At 34.7% G+C, this 18,634-nt stretch overlaps 1 protein-coding gene across 2 annotated transcripts; it reads left to right on the forward strand.

Moving 5' to 3' along the window:
- The first annotated feature begins 11,659 nt into the window (after positions 1-11,659).
- LOC147291935 (Intron maturase, type II family protein) lies at positions 11,660-18,413 on the forward strand. 2 transcript variants are annotated; one of them, XM_086236961.1, is made up of 5 exons: positions 11,660-11,863; positions 12,022-12,325; positions 12,810-12,891; positions 13,886-13,938; positions 15,741-18,413. In XM_086236961.1, exon 5 carries the CDS (start codon positions 15,774-15,776, stop codon positions 18,225-18,227), a length of 2,454 nt encoding a protein of 817 aa, XP_086093087.1. In that variant the 5' UTR covers positions 11,660-11,863; positions 12,022-12,325; positions 12,810-12,891; positions 13,886-13,938; positions 15,741-15,773; the 3' UTR covers positions 18,228-18,413. The 2 variants fall into 2 exon arrangements, with proteins under 2 accessions (XP_086093087.1, XP_086093088.1); XM_086236962.1 differs by lacking the exon at positions 12,022-12,325.
- The last annotated feature ends 221 nt before the right edge of the window (positions 18,414-18,634 follow it).

The following is an 18,634-nucleotide window of genomic DNA, read 5'->3' on the forward strand; positions in this document are numbered from 1 at the left end:
CAATGGCGGCGGCGACCTCAATTCCCAGAGGTTCCACGACGATTCATCTTCGCGTGCGCCGCCCTCCAGCTTCCTCTACATCGAGATCGTCAAGCCTGAATTGTTGCCTAACCAGGTCCCGTGATTTGCAAAGGGGGTGGGTTTTTTTAATTTAATAGCTGAACAAGAAGAACAAGAAAGAACAAAGAACAAATTTTTTTTGGAGATTGGGAGAGAGTTGCAGACAAGAAATAGAAGAAGAAAGAAAAAAATGTTTTTTTTTCTTCTTATAATTTATGTTAATTTTAAAATATTTTATTATTTATTTGCCACGTGGCTATTTTTCAACGCCACCTGTGCACTTCGTCATCGCCACGTCATCACCTAACAGAGTTTTGGATGAAAAATTTAACGGAGGTATGTAATTGCCAAAAAATTGAACTGGGAGTACCAACTTGCAATACGAGGCAAACTTGAGGTACTAAATTGCAGTTTTCCCTTATATATATATATATATACACAAACACTGTGCTTGTGTGTCTGTTTTTGTTTTACCTCAAGATTTGGAAGCCCTACTTGTACAAACTTTGAATTTAGATCCCTCAAGCTCCACTTTACCATACTTGGCTTTTGGTTTTCGAATCCCACTTTTTCTTTGACTAGAGTCATCATCTCATAAAGTTTGTACTGCATAAATTAAAAGGAAATCATTAGTATATGTTCAGCAGTATCTGAATTTTTCTAAATTTCATTTATTTGTGTTTACTCACCAAGATCAATATTGTAGCCCCATGAACATTTCCAAGGGAATCTTTTGGATTCCTCTTTTCTTCAGCTTTGCTCTTGATCGACTTGTGGAGGTAGAAAACTACAATTTTTTACCATGAATAGTCAGACAACGTCTCCAACTCTTTAGAAAGATCAATTTTCTCAATTTGTTTAAAGAACTCCGGTAAGTTGCACCGGTATTGGGCCTTTTTAGGTGTCATTTCATCCTCACTCTCTGCCTTTTGCTTTTCTTCTTACATCGGATTTACTTTGGATTTCAAATGAGCATTCTGCTTTAGTAAAGATTCCAACTCTTCAATTTTTATTTTCAGGTTTTCCACTTCTTGGAGTGCTCTTCTCTTCTCAATATTCAGCACAACAATTTCATCTAGGACCTCTTGATACACTGTAAACCTGTGCGAACGCAATTCACTGTTTTCTTGTTCTATTATTTCATTTCTTTCTTTTATTTTCTACAGCTCAATAATAGCCGAGTCTTGTTGTGTAATCAGCACGTAAATCTCTTCATGTAAGGACCAAAACATTTTGTTTCTTTCATTTTTTGCAGTTTCATTTTGGATATGCATCTTTGCCTTTCATTTCCTTTCCTTTCCTTTCTTTTCCTTGTAATTTTGTGCTTCAGTGGTTGAGTTGATAAGCAATTCTCATAAATCATCTATGTTGCAATCTTTGTTTAGGTCACTATGATCCAACCACATTTTAACTTCTTTGGGGCATTCCCAATCTGGGTATAATTCTTTGTGCTTCTTCAAGTATTTTTTGAACAAGTTGCACGTATCATAGTGAACCATCTTGATGTCTTGTGCTTCACACTCTTCAAGTGAATGGTATTTTGACGCTTGGTCTGAGACAGTTGGGTTTCTTTCTTTCACCTGTAAAATTGCAAAAAAAGAGTTTTTAAATTTTTTCTCTAACTGTTATTCCAGCAAAACTTGAATTCAGAAGTGCACACTGTCAAGTAACCATTGTTTAAGAATACTTACAAAATGTGGTGACACTGGGTCTAATACAAAAAGTTCCATGTTTTGACAGTCATGGTCATGTTCATCATCATCGTCGTCATCATCAGCCTCATTGTTGATGCTTTCTTCTTCAGTATCATCACCTCCTTCATCACCTTCCTCACTTGTTGCTTCTTCATTTTCTTTTTCATTCATATCACTTTCAACTTCAATTGTTGTGCAGTCCTTCTTTATATATTCCTATGTTTGAACCCATTTATATGTTTAGTAACTTAGTATAGAAAAATATACATTTATATGTTTGTGTATAAATATGTATATATATATATATATAGACATTGTGCATGTGTGTCTGTTTTTGTTTTACCTCAAGATTTGGAAGCCCTACTTGTACAAACTTTGAATTTAGATCATGCAGGCTCCACTTTACCATACTTGGCTTTTGGTTTCAAATCCCACTTTTTCTTTGACTAGAGTCATCATCTCACAAATTTTGTACTGCATAAACGAAAAGGAAATCATTAGTATATGATCAACAGTATATGAATGTTTCTAAATTTTATCTATTTGGTTTTACTCACTATTATTAGTATTGTAGCCCCAACAACATTTCCAAGAAAATCTTTTTGGATTCCTCCTTTCTTTAGCTTTGTTATTGATCGACTTGTGGAGGTAGAAAGCTAAAATTTTTACCATGAATAGTCGAACAGCTTCTCCAAGTCATTGCAACATTTGATGAAAGTCTAGTCAAGTGAGCTGGCAGAATTCAAAAAGAGGATAGTGGTCATTAGATCTATGATTATCAATCGTACAACTTTTCTGTCTTGGTCTTTCTCTTCTTCGATCTTCTCTGTCGGTTTCTTTCTTTTGCTTCATATTTTTTAGCTGCTTGTAGTGCTTCTTGCAATTGTTCTTCCACTTTTTTCTTTGATGGTCAGGCATTTTTTGATTCCAAAAAGTTTTCTCTTGCCATCTGTGTACTTTGAAAGAGTCTGAGTGACTCTTGGCTTATGATGCTCCTCTTTGAATCTAAATATTCTAGAAACATCCTTTGGTGTGATTTTCATGTCTCTACTTCTAAATCTGAAATTTTCAGATTGAACATCGTAAGCTTTTAGCAACTCTAAAAGATCATCGTCAGACTTCATGCAATATAACCTATCCATTCTCCCAGAGTAAAATGGCTCAATAAGTGGCCAAAAGCGTGTCTTCTTCAACAAATCAAGTTGATCTTTAGAAAGATCATCTCTAATTTTCTCAATTTGTTTAAAGAACCCCTGCAAGTTGCACCGATATTGAGCCTTTTTAGGTGTCATTTGTCCTCACTCTGTCTTTTTTGGTGCCATTTATTTTTGGATATGTGCAGGTGCATAAGTTTTGTGTCAGTATCTGTTTACTAGTGTATGGCAAACACACAATGAACTCATAATATCAAACAAACACTGTGGCACATTATGAACCTTTATTTGGCGAAAATAAGTAGGGTTTTTCACAATTCAGAAACCAAACATTGTGGCACAGCTACTGTGATTTTACCAAACCTATTCACTATTCACTACTAGACTTATTTCACATTGCACACAGAAATGACAACTGCTTTGCAGTGTGTCTGTGTGTATATATATATATATATATAATTTTATTTAGGTGCAGGGTGCGAACGTCCGCACCTGATTGAGCCTATATATATATATATACATTGTGCATGTGTGTCTGTTTATGTTTTACCATGCAAGTGAACTATCAGCTACTATCAAAGATGCAAGCAATCAAAGCTAAACCAAACCTATTCACTACTAGCCTTTGTTTCACATTGCACACAGCAAGTGAACATTCACTACTAACCTATTCCCAAACAATATATGTCTTCACTGTTCTGGCAAGACATAAACACCAGTTCTAAATCCCCTCTGGTAACGTGTTTCCTCTTCCTGAAATAGGTTGCCTTTAACCTAGAACTGATGTTCATCTAGTCCACGCTTCCACTAGGACTGAACTTAATTAGTGGTTTCTTGCCAAAGTGAAGGCCGGTGATAAGGGCAAACTCCTTCTTGCTAAACCTCGCCACCTGGTTGTTGGACAGCATAATCACCATGCCTTCACCTTGGTTATCTTCGTTGTGCCCCTGGCGAAGTAGCAGCAGGTGCAATAGTTGTCCACTGAATTTAAGTTTGCCCTCAACCTCGAGGAAGTGACCAAAACAGATGGTTCTGAACCTTTCCAGCTGATGCTGGCTGAACACACTCCTTATGTTCCTTAAGCACTCGTTGATCACTAACCTACACGACATCCTCACCTGGTGTGGGGGGCATTTGTGCTTGTGCTTGAGCTTATACCTTATGCCCCTGTCCATGTCCTGTAAAAGGTTTCCAGATTATAAAGCAAATGTCAATTAATGGAATAGTAAAACATGGGTAGACAATTTAAAGCCCTAATTAAAAAGGCCATTTTCATATACAAGTTCGGATACTGGTTGCAAGGTGTTGCAGCACCTGGCATACTTAATTGGTGCTGCAACACTTGGCATACTTGGTGCTGCAGCCCACAATAGATTCAAACGTCCTACAATGAATCTTATTTTGCTATAGCACATTCTTTTGTAAATATAAAATCAACTAGACAAAATTCTATATTGCTAATTTATTTCAAAAATTTTCTAAACACAAATTCTTTTGTAAACCCATAGTCAAAAATTATGGAAACAAATTCTTTTGTAAATAATGTAAACACACAGTCCAAGATTTTGTAAACCCACATTATTTTGCAAAATTTTGAATAAACTTTTGTAAACACACATTCTCTCATAAACCCTAAAAAATTCGACATACATAGGGTTTAATCAGTGACCTTATTAATGAATAACCCCATGGAACAGATACCTAAATTGTCTTCAAATCAGATCGTACCTAGGTGAAATGGATCTTTCATCAATGTTAATGGGCTCTGTTGCTCTGCGAGACCTAGGCCTTCGATATTGCTAGATCAAAGATGGATATTGTGAGAATGGCTATTGATCGGACAAAGGTCTTTGATTAGAGAATATTGATCGAATAAAGGTCTTTGATCGAGGAATATTGATCGAATAAAGTATTTGATCGGAGAATGGCTGCGAACATAGGGTTAATGGCTATTGATTGTTGATCGGAGAGAATGGCTACTCTTAGGGGTGAAGGTCGACAATGTTGTGAATACACAGACACTGTCTATATATGACTTATATATAAGGGTATTTTTGTCCGAAAATGGACCAAAGATCTATAAAAAAATAAAGATGCGAAGGAAGGGTTAGCAAAGATATTGTTGTATTAAAAAGGGCTATTTAATGAAATTTCCCTTTCTTGCAATGTTATGTCCTCTTTTGCACAGTTTGTAATTTGGTTTAGGGATTAATACCATTTTGCTCCCCAGACTATTGCACTTGTATCAGTTTGCTCCCCAGACTTCTAATTTGGTAAATTAAGGACTCTGATTTTTTCAATTTTGCCAATTGAGGTTATTCCTTCAATTTATACATTTTTTATCCAAATCTTTGAGGGAAAAATGGTCCCTTCCATTTAGATCTTATCATTTTTTCCTTATGCATCATTTTTCCTCTTTTATTTCTCGCTAAATTCTGGTTGATCATCTTGACATTTTAGATGAAAAATGTATAAATTGACGGAATAACCTTAATTGACAAAATTGAAAAAGTCAGGGTCCTTAATTTTCCAAATTAGAAGTCTGGGGAGTAAACTGATACATGTGTAATAGTTTGGGGAGCAAAATGATATTAATCCCTTTGGTTTATTACATTTTAGTCAATATTGACTATAGTAGTATTTTGAAAAGGTTCCTTGACCTATTTGTAATATTGAAACTTTTTATTGACTTTTTTGTATTTGGCCCATAATTTTATAGCAATACAATCAATACAAGCTAATAGTGAAGAGTTGCACACATAAGACTATCCACAGTGGTGAGAGTGAGAGTAAGAGTAAGAGTAATACATGGCTTGAAAAGTGATTTTGTGATATAAGAGTGATAGTCATCTGTGCTGAAGCTGTAGTTGTGCTGAGAGTCATAACTGATAGTAATACAGTTGTATCTAATTAAATTAAGCCTAATTTAGATTAAGTGATGATTAAGTTATAATTTATAACTTAAATATTTATAAATATTATACCATTAATTTTATTTTAAAAATATCTTTAATATAAGGTCAATATTGAATATATTTGGAATTTTAATTTTATTACCCAAATTATCAATTATATATTTCAAGTTGTTTGATATTTTTTAATGTTTGAAATGTAAAAAACATGGTAAACACAACACAAGTTAGTGTATGGATTCACATATACTCGAATGCCACATCTGAATCAACATGAAAAATGAATGGGATGGAGTATAGAGTCGGTGTATGGTCTTGTCATTGTCTTAGTTGTGTCATGTCAAGTAAGATATTCGAATCCAATACCTTTATTTCATTTTACCAACATAAAACAAGAAAATTAAACATAACACAATTTATTTCATTTTACGATATGATACAAAACGACAGACACAAACATGCACACAAAGATGCTTAACCAAAAACTCTAAATCAAAACAAAATGCAACACACATAAACGACAAACACAAAGACACATAAAACGTTGACGTTCAACGCTGGCGTCATGCGTGGGCACGACTTCCTTGGCGCATCCTGAGGTGCTTTACCAGATCTTGCTTTAGTCGATCGTGGAGTGCCCTTGACCTAATCAACCTCACCCGAGAAAGCCTCTCCACTACACGATGTGGATGATAACTTTCACCTCCATCATATGGTTCAGTGTCATATCGTGCCACAGCTCGGGCGATCTTTTCCTAAACGTGGTCGACGTCATCATCCAATTCATCAGCTTCAGTTTCTAGCCGCTCGTCTTCATAATATAACCGAGATCATTGATGCTCCATCCTTTTGCGAGTTTTTTGAGAATCTCTCATCTCGCCCTCAAAATCCCAAAAAGACCTCTCAATATCTTTCTTGTAGGACTGTTGATACTTTGCAAATAATACACTAGCGTCTCAATATCTTTCTTGTTTCGATCAATGTAGCTCATTTGGAATAAATTTGGTTCACTAGATAATATCATATTGTGTAGTCATTCTCATTAACTTTGTATCTGACTTGAGGGTTGCAATGTTGCTATTCAGCATAAAAAAGACGCGAGTCATCCAAGACGCTAATGTCATAGTGATAATCATGAATAATTCATCTAATTAGTCCACAATATCATATTGATAATCATATAAAATAGGGTTTCGAACATTCATTAATGAGTTGGACATATTATTTGTAACTTTTTCTTTCCTATGCCACACATCCTAAGAATGGAAATAAGCATAATATGCTTTTGCTTGCTTAAACGAAACAAAAGTCGAATGATTGATGTTTCTTTTTGGTCAGGACTCAATTGCAAATCCAATTTTTATAGATTGTTGAAGACTCTTCTCATGTCTCCCTTAGATCTACTCAATCTCATGAGCCACTTTTGATGACCGAAAAAAAGTAAGAACTCTGTTATTATATCCACATATAAGAATCTGAAGACATAAATTACTGGAAGAACGTACCGAAGATCTAAAACTCCTATATCCATGAATGAAAAAGAAAAAAAAAATTATACAAAAAGTTCAAAATGGCTGATTATCTATATGATTCAATTCCTATACAAATCCAAAAACCACCAAAGAAACTCATATTCAGCTCAAAAATTCAAATTGGAAATAAAGAATAGAAAATGCATTATCATGGGCTAAATACAATTAAGGGTTTTTTTTTTTTAATATTTAATACCTAAATTTTGACCCTTATCTTAATGTGATATCTAAACTTTTATTTGTCCCAATTGAGTACCTAAACTTTTATTTTGTGTCTAATAGGTACCAAAATGAATTTCTGTTAAAATTGTCAACAAAAGTTAGAGGCAATATAGTCAAAGTATATTTTAATTTTTTTTTATATGTTTAAAAAAAAAAACACAACAAACAAAAAAAAAACAAAAAATTATAATTAAAATAGAATTTTTTTGAAATGACCATATTGTCCCTAACTTCTGTTAACAATTTTAACAGAAATTCACATGGGTATCTATTAGACACAAAATAAAAATTTAGGTACTCAATTGGGACAAATAAAAGTTTAGGTACCACATTAAGACAATGGTCAAAGTTTAGGTACTAAATATGAAAAAAAAACCCTACAATTAATCTCAAAACTTAATAAAGTTGTACAATTTGTGGACTAAAGACGCTCCCTCATCGATCATATAATATTAAGGAGAAAGATGATAAATCAATCTATGATTGGTTACAGAGAAAATCTTGAAAGAGATAACACAAATTAAGATTCACAAATTAATATGGCTGGATTGATTTATCGAAAACAGTATTACCAATTAAATTAAAGAGAGTACACCATTTTGAAGATGGATCAAGTAAATTAAAGAGAGTACAAAAAGAGAGCAAACCAAGTCATAATTAAGGCAATCGATCTCAGAGTGAGAGCATATATGCATGTATGTATGTAATATGTTGTGTTACAATAGGGTAGGTTTCTTATCAAAGTGGAATAGTACCAAATCTTCCAGCTAAGAAAGCGAGGGTAGCACCACTGAACTAAGGTCCTGTGATAGTGTAGCAGATCTAGAGCTTGAGCTTGAGGTTCTCAAGCTGTTTGGTCTCCAAGAAAATCAATGTCTTACTTTGTCTGTGAGCAGAGGAGAGAGCAAGAGAAGAAGGAAATAAAAAGCGAAACGATCAGCATGAGATTAAAGACGAAAGATAATATTTGGGTCACTCCTAGAGGGTATTCCAAGGTGACCCCATCCCCTCAAATTTCAATTTCGGCAATGCCAGTGCATGATCGAAACCGTTTATTTTTTAGATAACCAATTAAAGATCATCTCTGTAAAAAATCAAATCAATCGGAAATCGTTTGATTATATAACTGTTGTCAATTAAGTAAAAAAAATTGATGATTTTCAATTAAAGAGTGATTTTTTGATCAAACCGTTGATTTTTTCTATTTAATTAACAATAATTATATAACCAAACGATTTCCGATTGACTTGATTTTTTACAGAGATGATCTATAATAGGTGATCTAAAAAATGAACGATTCCGATCATGCGCCGGCATTACCAAAATTGCGATTTTGGGGAGAGGGGTGAGCTTGGATATCCCCCGGGGGTTACCCAAGTAGTGTCCAGAGAGGAATGTAAGGAGGACTGGCGTCCACCAATAAGAAAGCAGCCTTGGTTGCTCCGTACGTACAGTAGCTTCTTGGGAAGTGATTGGCATTCATACTGCTCCAAGTTCCAACACACACCTAAATACCTAATGATTTTCAGCTTCTCTTTCTCAATTTTTTCCTTTTTTGTTTTTCCATGAGCCTATGATATAGGAATAATTAAGGACCTATATGGGCGTAGTAGTGTAGGTCTCCTCACATGAACTATGTAAGAAAATTTTAAAATAGTAATTAAGAGATAATGATATGTTTGGTCTACTTATTATTTCTTATTTTTGTGTTATCCACAATTTTTTTTAAGTGCCAAATGAATCTATGAATTAATTGAATTTTACCACCTTAATCCATTCTATCAAAATACCCCAAACAGACATTAATTTTGATCACGTGAGGAGCACATGGAACTATAAAAGGGAGATGAGGGACTATATAATCACCAATTTGCACCTCCAAGTGCACCACACGTGACAAAATTTAATGTTCGTTTGAACTTGAAATGGGTAGCCCCACCATAAGATCAAGTACCATATTGGGCTCAGACTTTGCAATGAGCCAAAAGTCTAGAAAAGTTGCGTGAGAGTTTAGTTTGAACAAATTTTGATCAGTTAATCATCTACTTCTTTTGGAAGTAAGATTCAATTCTATTCTTTTTCATCTCTATTCCTGTGAGACTTTCCTTTCGATCCTATCGTTGTTAAACACTAAAAGGGTTCGTGTAACGAACGATTCTCCCATTTGAGTATCCCTTGGGAATTTTGGGGATGAAATTCTTTTAGGATCCGTTAGATTGTAGGGTTCGACAACTTAAAAAGTTGGTTTAACGGACACCCAGCCAAATAAGTTTAGCTAAAAGTTAAAAGTGCATCTGAGAAAAAAAAAAATAGTGCATCTGAAAAAAAAAAATATAATTAGTACATCTAAAAAAAAAAGAAGCCAATACATCTGTAAAATACAATAAATGCATATTTGAAAATTAATGCATTTGTAAATATATAACAAGTGCATAAACAAAAGGAGAGTGCTAAAGTGCCCTAATTGTGCCATAGTGACATGGCATTGTCATATTAGTTTTTATTTTTGACACATCAGTTTTTATAAAAACTATTTTAACCTTACTTAAAATCTTTCAAAACTTAAATTAAAAAAAAAATTATTTTCAAATTTAAAGAACCCAACGTGATCTCTTAAAAAAAAAAAAAAAAAAAATTAGCCCCAATTTTAGGAACCTAAAAATCCAGATATTTCTCCTTTACCGAAACAATAAAAAATCTAAGGCAATATAGAGATTGACTAGAATATTCCACATACCCAAATTCAGTATGTGAATGCTGAGGATTTTACCTGGATATGGTATTCCACATACCCAAATTCATACAAGTGATAATCAATCTCTATGAACTTGTTGGCAAGCAACAATAACGATCATCAGAATTTGAAAGAGCCGACACCACAATTGTTTCACTCGTTTTGGGTGCTAAGTGTACTGAAGAAAATTAAACAGTAGACTATAAAAGCTTTGAACATTATATTTCCTCTACTTTCCTGTTGCCTCCATCCATATGGACCAATAGTATCTACAGTACAACATTTGTTTTAAATTACAAGTGTAATGAAATTGTTGAATAAGTTATTCACATTGAAATACTGGAAGCATTACATATATACACACATGACATTGATTCCAAAAAGTGTGATGTAATTATATAAATTTAGTTATCACTTTCATTTAAATGATGTTGATCTGCAAGAAGAAAATTATGGGTGGATGAGGGGGATCATACATATATATATATATATATGGAGAATATACAATGCACAATCTCTTATTAATTAACTGGTAATTTTAGTGTTAGATTTAGGTTGGGCAAGATAGTATTTTAACAATAATAATATTTTTTTTTTTGGTAACCGAGGGTGTCCTAGGCCAGCTTTCCCGCACCAGATTAATTTTTTGAGCCGGTCAAAGACAAACAATCCATATCGGGCCTAGAGGATTCACAAGGGATTTTAACTCCCTTAATGTCTGGTTCCAAGGGTCGAACTAAAGACTCGAACTCAGGTGCCTGAGTTTACAACTACACCTCCGAATCAACTCCTCAAACACCTTAGAATTAACAATGATAATATTAATCTAATATGGCAAATAAATAGTGATATGTGTAAAATAATTTTGTGACATCAGATTAGGGCACAAAATCTTTTCCTATGTGAAATTAATACATTTATAAAAAAAAAAAAACATTGCATTTGTAAAAATAAAACAAGCGCATCTGCGAAATTAGTACATCTATAAATACCACATGACTTTTTAAATACACAGAGATTACATAACTTGTATAAACTCTTTAAAATTTTTACTTGAATACAAATAGATTTTTACGAACTTTTTAAAAGTCTTTAAAAGTCTTAAATCTTAATACATATACACAAAAGTAATTTTAAACAACACAAAAATCTTTTAAAATTCACATATAAATATATAATACATCCCACTGAATAAATAAATTTTGGTCGAAGCCAAATGAACAAAGTTCAGCCAGACTTGTCTTAATTATGGGCCGCACTCCTTTGAAAATGAACCCAGCCCTTTCTCTCTTTTATTATAATCCCACCTTTTTTTTTTTCAAACTGCCCCCTCAGTGAAGCCTCCCAAATCCAACCGCACCTGCTCTAGACCAGACCAAATTGTTCCTTTCTCTCATTCCATTCATACAACAACCAAACTTGCCTGGGCTTCTGTCACTTGGTAGAAGCTGGTTATGAATTATGATCGACCCATCTCTCAAAGAAGCCAGCTAACATCAGCTCACGCACTTCAAGTGTTTGAGTACCGGCCTCACCTAATCCGATTGATCACAAGGTAACACTTTGGTCTCAACTTAGTGCTTTGCTTCTTATCCCTTTGGTCTCAAATACTCTGTTGCCATTTTAAAAGGAACAGAAACTACAGATGGATTTCATGCGTTATAAATTGTTTTTTTGTTCTCAGTTTCTGGTTTGTTGGTAATTATTTTCCAGTATACATTTTGGAAATTGCATTATTGAGAATATTGTAGTCGTTGAAAAAAAAGTGATGGCATGGCAGTATTGCTGGGGCAGTGGAGGGGAAGCTGTTCTACATTGATGATTGTGGCCAGGGACGGATCTACGTAAAAAAAAAAAAAAAAAAACAACAATTTTACTTAAAACTATAACCCACCCCGATAAAAAAAACAAAAAAACAAAAAAACAAAACAAAACGACACTCAGTCACTTACTCATCGTTCTCTACTTCTCCCGTCTCTCATCTCTTGACTTCAATCTTTATTTTGGGCATGGGCAGGTATTCTCTTGAATCTCTTCTCTTCTTTTTGTTTCTAAGTTTAATTTATGTTTGGGGCTGAATTTAGGGATTAAATTGGGTGTGAATTTAGCTATTTAGGGGTTTAATTTGGGGATTTAAGTTAGGTTTAAATGTGAGAACTGAGAACCCCATTTGAATTTGGGAATTTTTATTTTGTTGGATTTTCTGCCCAAATTCCCAATGACCAGAGCCATCACCTATTCCCGTTTAATTTCTTAATTTTTATAAGGCTTTTTTGCACTAATACCACCCAAACTTTGGGGGTGTGGCGCACAATGCACATTTACCACCCAAAAAAAAATTTACCTTTCTCCATTAGTTGGTCTTCATCTTTACCATCATCTATTTGACTGTCTAGAGTTGTTGTTTCTAATTTTGGTCTACAGAATCTGTGCACCTTGTAACTTGCCAAGCTATGATTACTTGATTACTTGATTGATGTGGGATTGCTTGTAAATTTCAGGTGCCAAGTTCAGTAAGCTCAATCTTTGTTGTTGGAAGTTGAAGTTTGGAACCCAGGTTGCATATTGCATTATGCTGGTTTGGTAAGCTTCAAATTTCAATCTTTTATTCTTAGTTGCATATTGCTAGAAGTAAGGTTGCTATTGTGTGAGTTGTTTTGAGCATATCCTTACATATCTCATGTTCATCTTTGAAGATTATTAAAACTTCGACTTCAGAACAAGATAGAAGCAGTTTCTTGATGATTGTATGATTCTCCACATTGGTAGAGAACTTTCTAATAGTATCGATACAAATTCAATAATGAAGGATTTATATGTTGTGAAGAAACGCAGGGTACAATTTGTGTAGTCTTATCTTCCATTTGCATTTCATGTTTCATTGTTTTCTTGTTGTTGTTTTTGTTTTTGTTTTGTTTTTTTCTAGTCTTTGTTTTTGCATAGATATGCATTTTGAGGCTCACTATATCCCCCTTGACTAGGTGTATCTTTTGTATTTATTAATGAAATTCCCTTGTACTGTCGAGGTTTTTTTTTTTTTTTTTTTTAATCTTGTAAATTTGGTTACATTGAATTTATTTCAACAGGTTCTGCAATTGTAGGAAATGTCAAAAAAACAAATAAGACTCTGCCGAAATTTCAATAAATTTTTTTACTAGAGTAAAGAAAATTAGTCTAGAGTTTTAGCCCACCCAAGTTTCAATTCCTCGATCCGTCCTTGATTATCATCACCATTTATATATCTTATATAAAAAAAAATCATTTATGTAGGTAAACTTTTTGGAATCATTATTTTGGACCATGTAGGTAAACACTTCACTGTTGGTATCAATTTTGTGCCTTATGATTTATATTTTGAACTAGATTGAAGGGTGGGAAATATGATTGCCTTGATGGTTTGAGTTATAAAACCTTTAGTTTTGGAAGTTGGAACAAGTTTGATGGCCTTGTTAGATTCATAATTTTCTGGATCTTCTTCATCGTGGCATTTGTTTACCAGTTGAGCCTGTATTTTAGTGTTCTGATATTCTGAGTACTGATCAAGACAATTGGCTTTGTCATTGGCAATTTGGTGTAGGAAAGTTTTGGAAGAACGGCAAAAAGCTAAAGTGGAAAGCAAGATTTTTGTTGGTAAGAATGCACATCGACTTTCTGCTATTAATTGTTAAAATTGAGTTACTTTGTAATTTGTTGAATTTCCACAAGCTTGAATGCCACAGTTAACTCAATATGGAAATATGATTTCCATTTGAGCCCAGATTATAATTAGAATTTGGAAGAATGTCCACAGAAAAAGATAGAAAAAATTGAGTATTTGATGCCATATATGCATTAGAATTTTAACTTCAACAAGGAAGAATAGTGTAAGATGCTGAGCCGTTACTATCAGAAATTGAAACAATACTAATTGTGCAAAAAATGAGTGGTAAACAATTCTTATGATTTCCGAGAATGAAATGAATAAGTTGAAGAGGTTTATGGTAGTGTGATTAATCAGGACTTTTTTTAGGCTTCTAATCTCTGGTTACTATAATTTTAATTTATAAATTTACTTAGTCTTCATTTACACCTTTTTTTTTGTTTAATCAAAAGGGCTTCTTAGTGTGGGCATGAAAAAATATAGCCTTGTTGGTGAGCTTCAAACGGCGATACTTTCCCAATTATGCTATGGATGCTGTAGTGAATTAACACCCTCTTGACCTTTTTCTTTGATGTGTCTAGGATTAGACAGTTTAGCAAACAACACAAACAATAGCAGCAAAAGTAAAACAAAAAGAACACCAAGATTTGTTCTCGAGGTTCGGATAACTTTGCCTACGTCCCCATGTGATCTTTAGAGAATCACAGCTGCACTATAATGATTAGAAACAGAGTTACAAGTTCTTGTTGAAACCCTAAGACTAAACCCTAATCCGCAGCCTCCTCTTCTCTCTCTCGACCACTCTGCTCTCCCCTCTGTTCTGGTGCTCAAATTACTTTTACCCTCTCAAAGAGGCTTGCTACAGCCTATTTATAACTCATAGACTGCAGCATACAATTAGGTTAAAGTTGGGATTCCTAATCCTACTAGAATTAGGTAATTGGCCTAGGAAAACCTTGTGCAAGTCTTCATTGCTTTCCTAAAAAACTGTACCCTACTAGGAATTACCCAAACTGCTACTCTTCCTATTTTGTATTCCTTCCAGAAGCTTCCAGCGAGCCAAACACAACAGATGCAACCTATGTGGCATGGACACCAGACATTAGTTGCAACATGACCGGGACAAAGTGACACAACAAACCTAGAAATTTAGGATAGGGACACTGCATTGACATGACAATAAATAAATATGTTTATATATGTATATATTGTTCTTACATGATGGTTTAGGTTCAAATAGTTGCATTTCTGTGAACTTGAGTTCCTTTCCACAACCAAAAAAGCTCTACAATTTACTTTTTCTACCTGAAGGAAATATACAAATTCTACAAGCATGTTTGAGTAGAAATGATATATTATATATGTGGACTTGTGCCTGAAACAAACATGGCCACTTTCTAGAAGTGTTTGTGCTTTACAGGATGCAACATCCAATTATCTTAAAGTTTTCCTTAAGCTATTTCTGGTTCTTAAAGTCTAGTAATTTTTCAATGAAGTGGTATATGTAAGAAAGGCTTGAAAATGCATTTTTTCCCAGTTAGACTTTTCCTTTTGTTATATGGACATGCTATGTGGGTTAGACTGGCTCATTCAAATATACATATTTATGTGGGGCCTCTAAACAGGCCAATATGAAAGGCCAGAATGTTTACTAATAAATATAGAATATTTCCAAACAAATTTCTGATTTTCTTTATCAAGATTCCTTGGGGATAGTTTTCTTCATCTAATTTTGATGATTTGATTTATCTTTTCCCCCTTCATTTGTATATTCTCTCTTATTCTCCAAAAGGCTCTCTAGCAATACTAGAAGCAGCATCTTCTCATGTCTTATGAAAAAAGGCTCACTGCTGCCAGAAAAGCTGCCTCTCTCACTGCTCGCCTCTGCAAGAAGGTGCAAAAGGTGCTGGTGCAGTCAGACACTTTCTCAAAATCAGATAAAAGTCTTGTGACGGTGGCTGAGTATGGTAGACCTTCGGGAAGAATAAAAGAATTTGCAGAACATTCTACTGTTGCTACTGCTAATGATGACATCAATAAGGGCATTCGTAAAATGAAATTAGCAAACAACTTAGCCTGTCTTTTAGAGGAATCTTCCCATATAGATGAGCGAAGACCCATGAGCCGAATGGAACTCAAGAGGTCTCTTGAACTGCGCATAAAGAAGAGGGTGAAGGAACAATACATCAGTGGGAAGTTTCGAGACCTAATGGTAAAAGTTATTGCCAATCCAGAAACTCTTCAAGATGCGTATGATTGTATTAGACTCCACTCAAATATTGATATAGCATTAAATGATGAGGAAATCTCTTTTGATTCTTTGGCTGAAGAGCTGTGTCTTGGGAGATTTGATGTTAATACCAATACCTTCTCTATCTCTAAAAAGGGGGCAAGGAACGAAGTTTTAGTTCTTCCCAATCTAAATCTCAAGGTCATTCAGGAAGCCATCAGGATTGTTTTGGAAGTTGTTTACAAGCCCCACTTCTCTAAAATTTCACATGGTTGTCGAAATGGAAGGGGGCATTCTACAGCTTTGAAGTACATCAGCAAGGAGATCTCTAATCCTGATTGGTGGTTTACATTGCTCATAAACAAAAAGCTAGATGCTTGTATCCTTGCGAAGCTCATATCAACAATGGAGGACAAGATAGATGACCCTAGCCTCTATGCTATGATCCAAAGCATGTTTCATGCTAATGTACTCAATTTGGAGTTTGGTGGTTTCCCAAAAGGTCATGGTCTTCCACAGGAGGGAGTATTGTCCCCTATATTAATGAATATTTATCTTGACCTACTTGACCGTGAATTTTACAGATTGTCAATGAAATATGAAGCTCTCAGTCCAGGTTTTCATACTGATCAAAAGTCTCACTCTAAGCTACGCATCTGGTTTAGGAGGCAGCTGAAAGGTAATGATCTTGGCTGTGCAGGTAAAGAGAATTTTAGCTTAAGGGTTTATTCTTGTCGCTTCATGGATGAGATATTTTTTTCAGTTGCTGGTTCTAAGGATGCTGCTCTTGATTTCAAATATGAGGTTCTAAATTACTTGCAGAAGTCTTTGCACTTGGATGTTAATGATCAAATAGAATTACTGCCATGTCAAATGCCACATGGGATTCGCTTTTTAGGCACTTTGGTTAGAAGAAATGTGAGAGAAAGTCCTGCTACAAAAGCAGTCCACAAGTTGAAGGAAAAAATTGCTTTGTTTGGTTTACAAAAACAAGAGGCTTGGAATGCTGGGACGGTTAGTATAGGTAAGAAATGGTTGGGTCATGGTTTGAAGAAGGTAAAGGAGTCAGAGATTAAGCATTTAGCTGACTGTAGGTCCGTTCTGAGCCAAATTTCCCATTTCCGTAAATCTGGTATGGAAACTGATCATTGGTACAAGCACTTGCTAAAAATATGGATGCAAGATATCAAAGCCAAACAAGCAGAGAGTGAAGAAGCTTTCCTGTCTAGGTATGTTGCAGAACCATCTCTACCCCAAGAACTAAGAAACTCCTTTTATGAATTTCAGAGGCATGTGGAAGAATATGTTTCTTCTGAGACCACTTCTACTCTTGCCCTGTTGCAGAATGCTGGTTCTTCCACCGAATCTGTCATCTTCACTGAGATAATTGCTCCTGTTAATGCCATTAAAAAGCGTCTCCTACGATATGGGTTGACCACATCTGATGGCTATCCCCGTACATCTTCTTTGCTTATTTTACAAGATAATGTCCAAATCATCGACTGGTTTTCAGGCATTGTTCGTCGTTGGCTTCGATGGTATGCTGAGTGTGATAACTTTAATGAGGTAAAGCTCTTGATTTCTGATCAAGTTAGAAAATCTTGCATTCGAACTCTAGCAGCAAAGTATCGTTTGCATGAAATTGAGATAGAAAAACTTTTCGACACAGAACTAAGCAGGATTCCCTCTACCCAAGAATTAGAGCAAGAGATGGTAAATGAGACATCAGATACTCAGGCTTTTGAAAATGATGAGGCATTAATGTATGGAATTTCTTATGGGGGCTTATGTTTACTCTCCCTAGCGAGAATGGTGAGCCAGTCACGGCCTTGCAATTGTTTTGTTATTGGGTGTATGGCCCCAGCACCAAGTGTCTATACTCTTCATGTCATGGAAAGGCAGAAGTTTCCAGGCTGGAAGACAGGGTTCTCAAGCTGCATTCATCCCAGTTTGAATAGACGGCGAATTGGGTTGTGCAAGCAACATGTAAAGGATTTGTATCTTGGCCATATATCACTTCAGTGTATTGATTTTGGGGCATGGAAATGATTGCATTCAATTAAATAATAATTTTACTAAGCTGCAGATAATTGGGATATTAAACGCTTGTTGATTTAGAAGCATGGAAATTTTCATGGAGGCTTTAATGTGCCAAGAACTCTGTGAGCATGCTACTTTTGCAGCGTTCACCTGGAAAAATGATGTCTGAATGATTGTTGAGCCATTTTACATGAAGAAAACATGGAATGTTACTTATCTGGTAACTATTTTGATTATATATATACTGTCTAAAGCATTAACGTGGTAAATTTCTCACTGAAATATGCATTTATTCACTATTTGTAGTGTGTTCTTTTTTTGCTAGCGAAAATACATTACAAGCGGCAATCAATAACAGTTCATTCCTGTAACAAATGAATGCGGCATTTGAATATTTAAAATACTTTTTAAAATAA

The sequence above is a fragment of the Dryas octopetala genome, chromosome 3 (genome assembly GCF_963921425.1).
Source record: "Dryas octopetala chromosome 3, drDryOcto1.1, whole genome shotgun sequence".
In the NCBI taxonomy this organism is placed as follows: Eukaryota; Viridiplantae; Streptophyta; class Magnoliopsida; order Rosales; family Rosaceae; genus Dryas; species Dryas octopetala.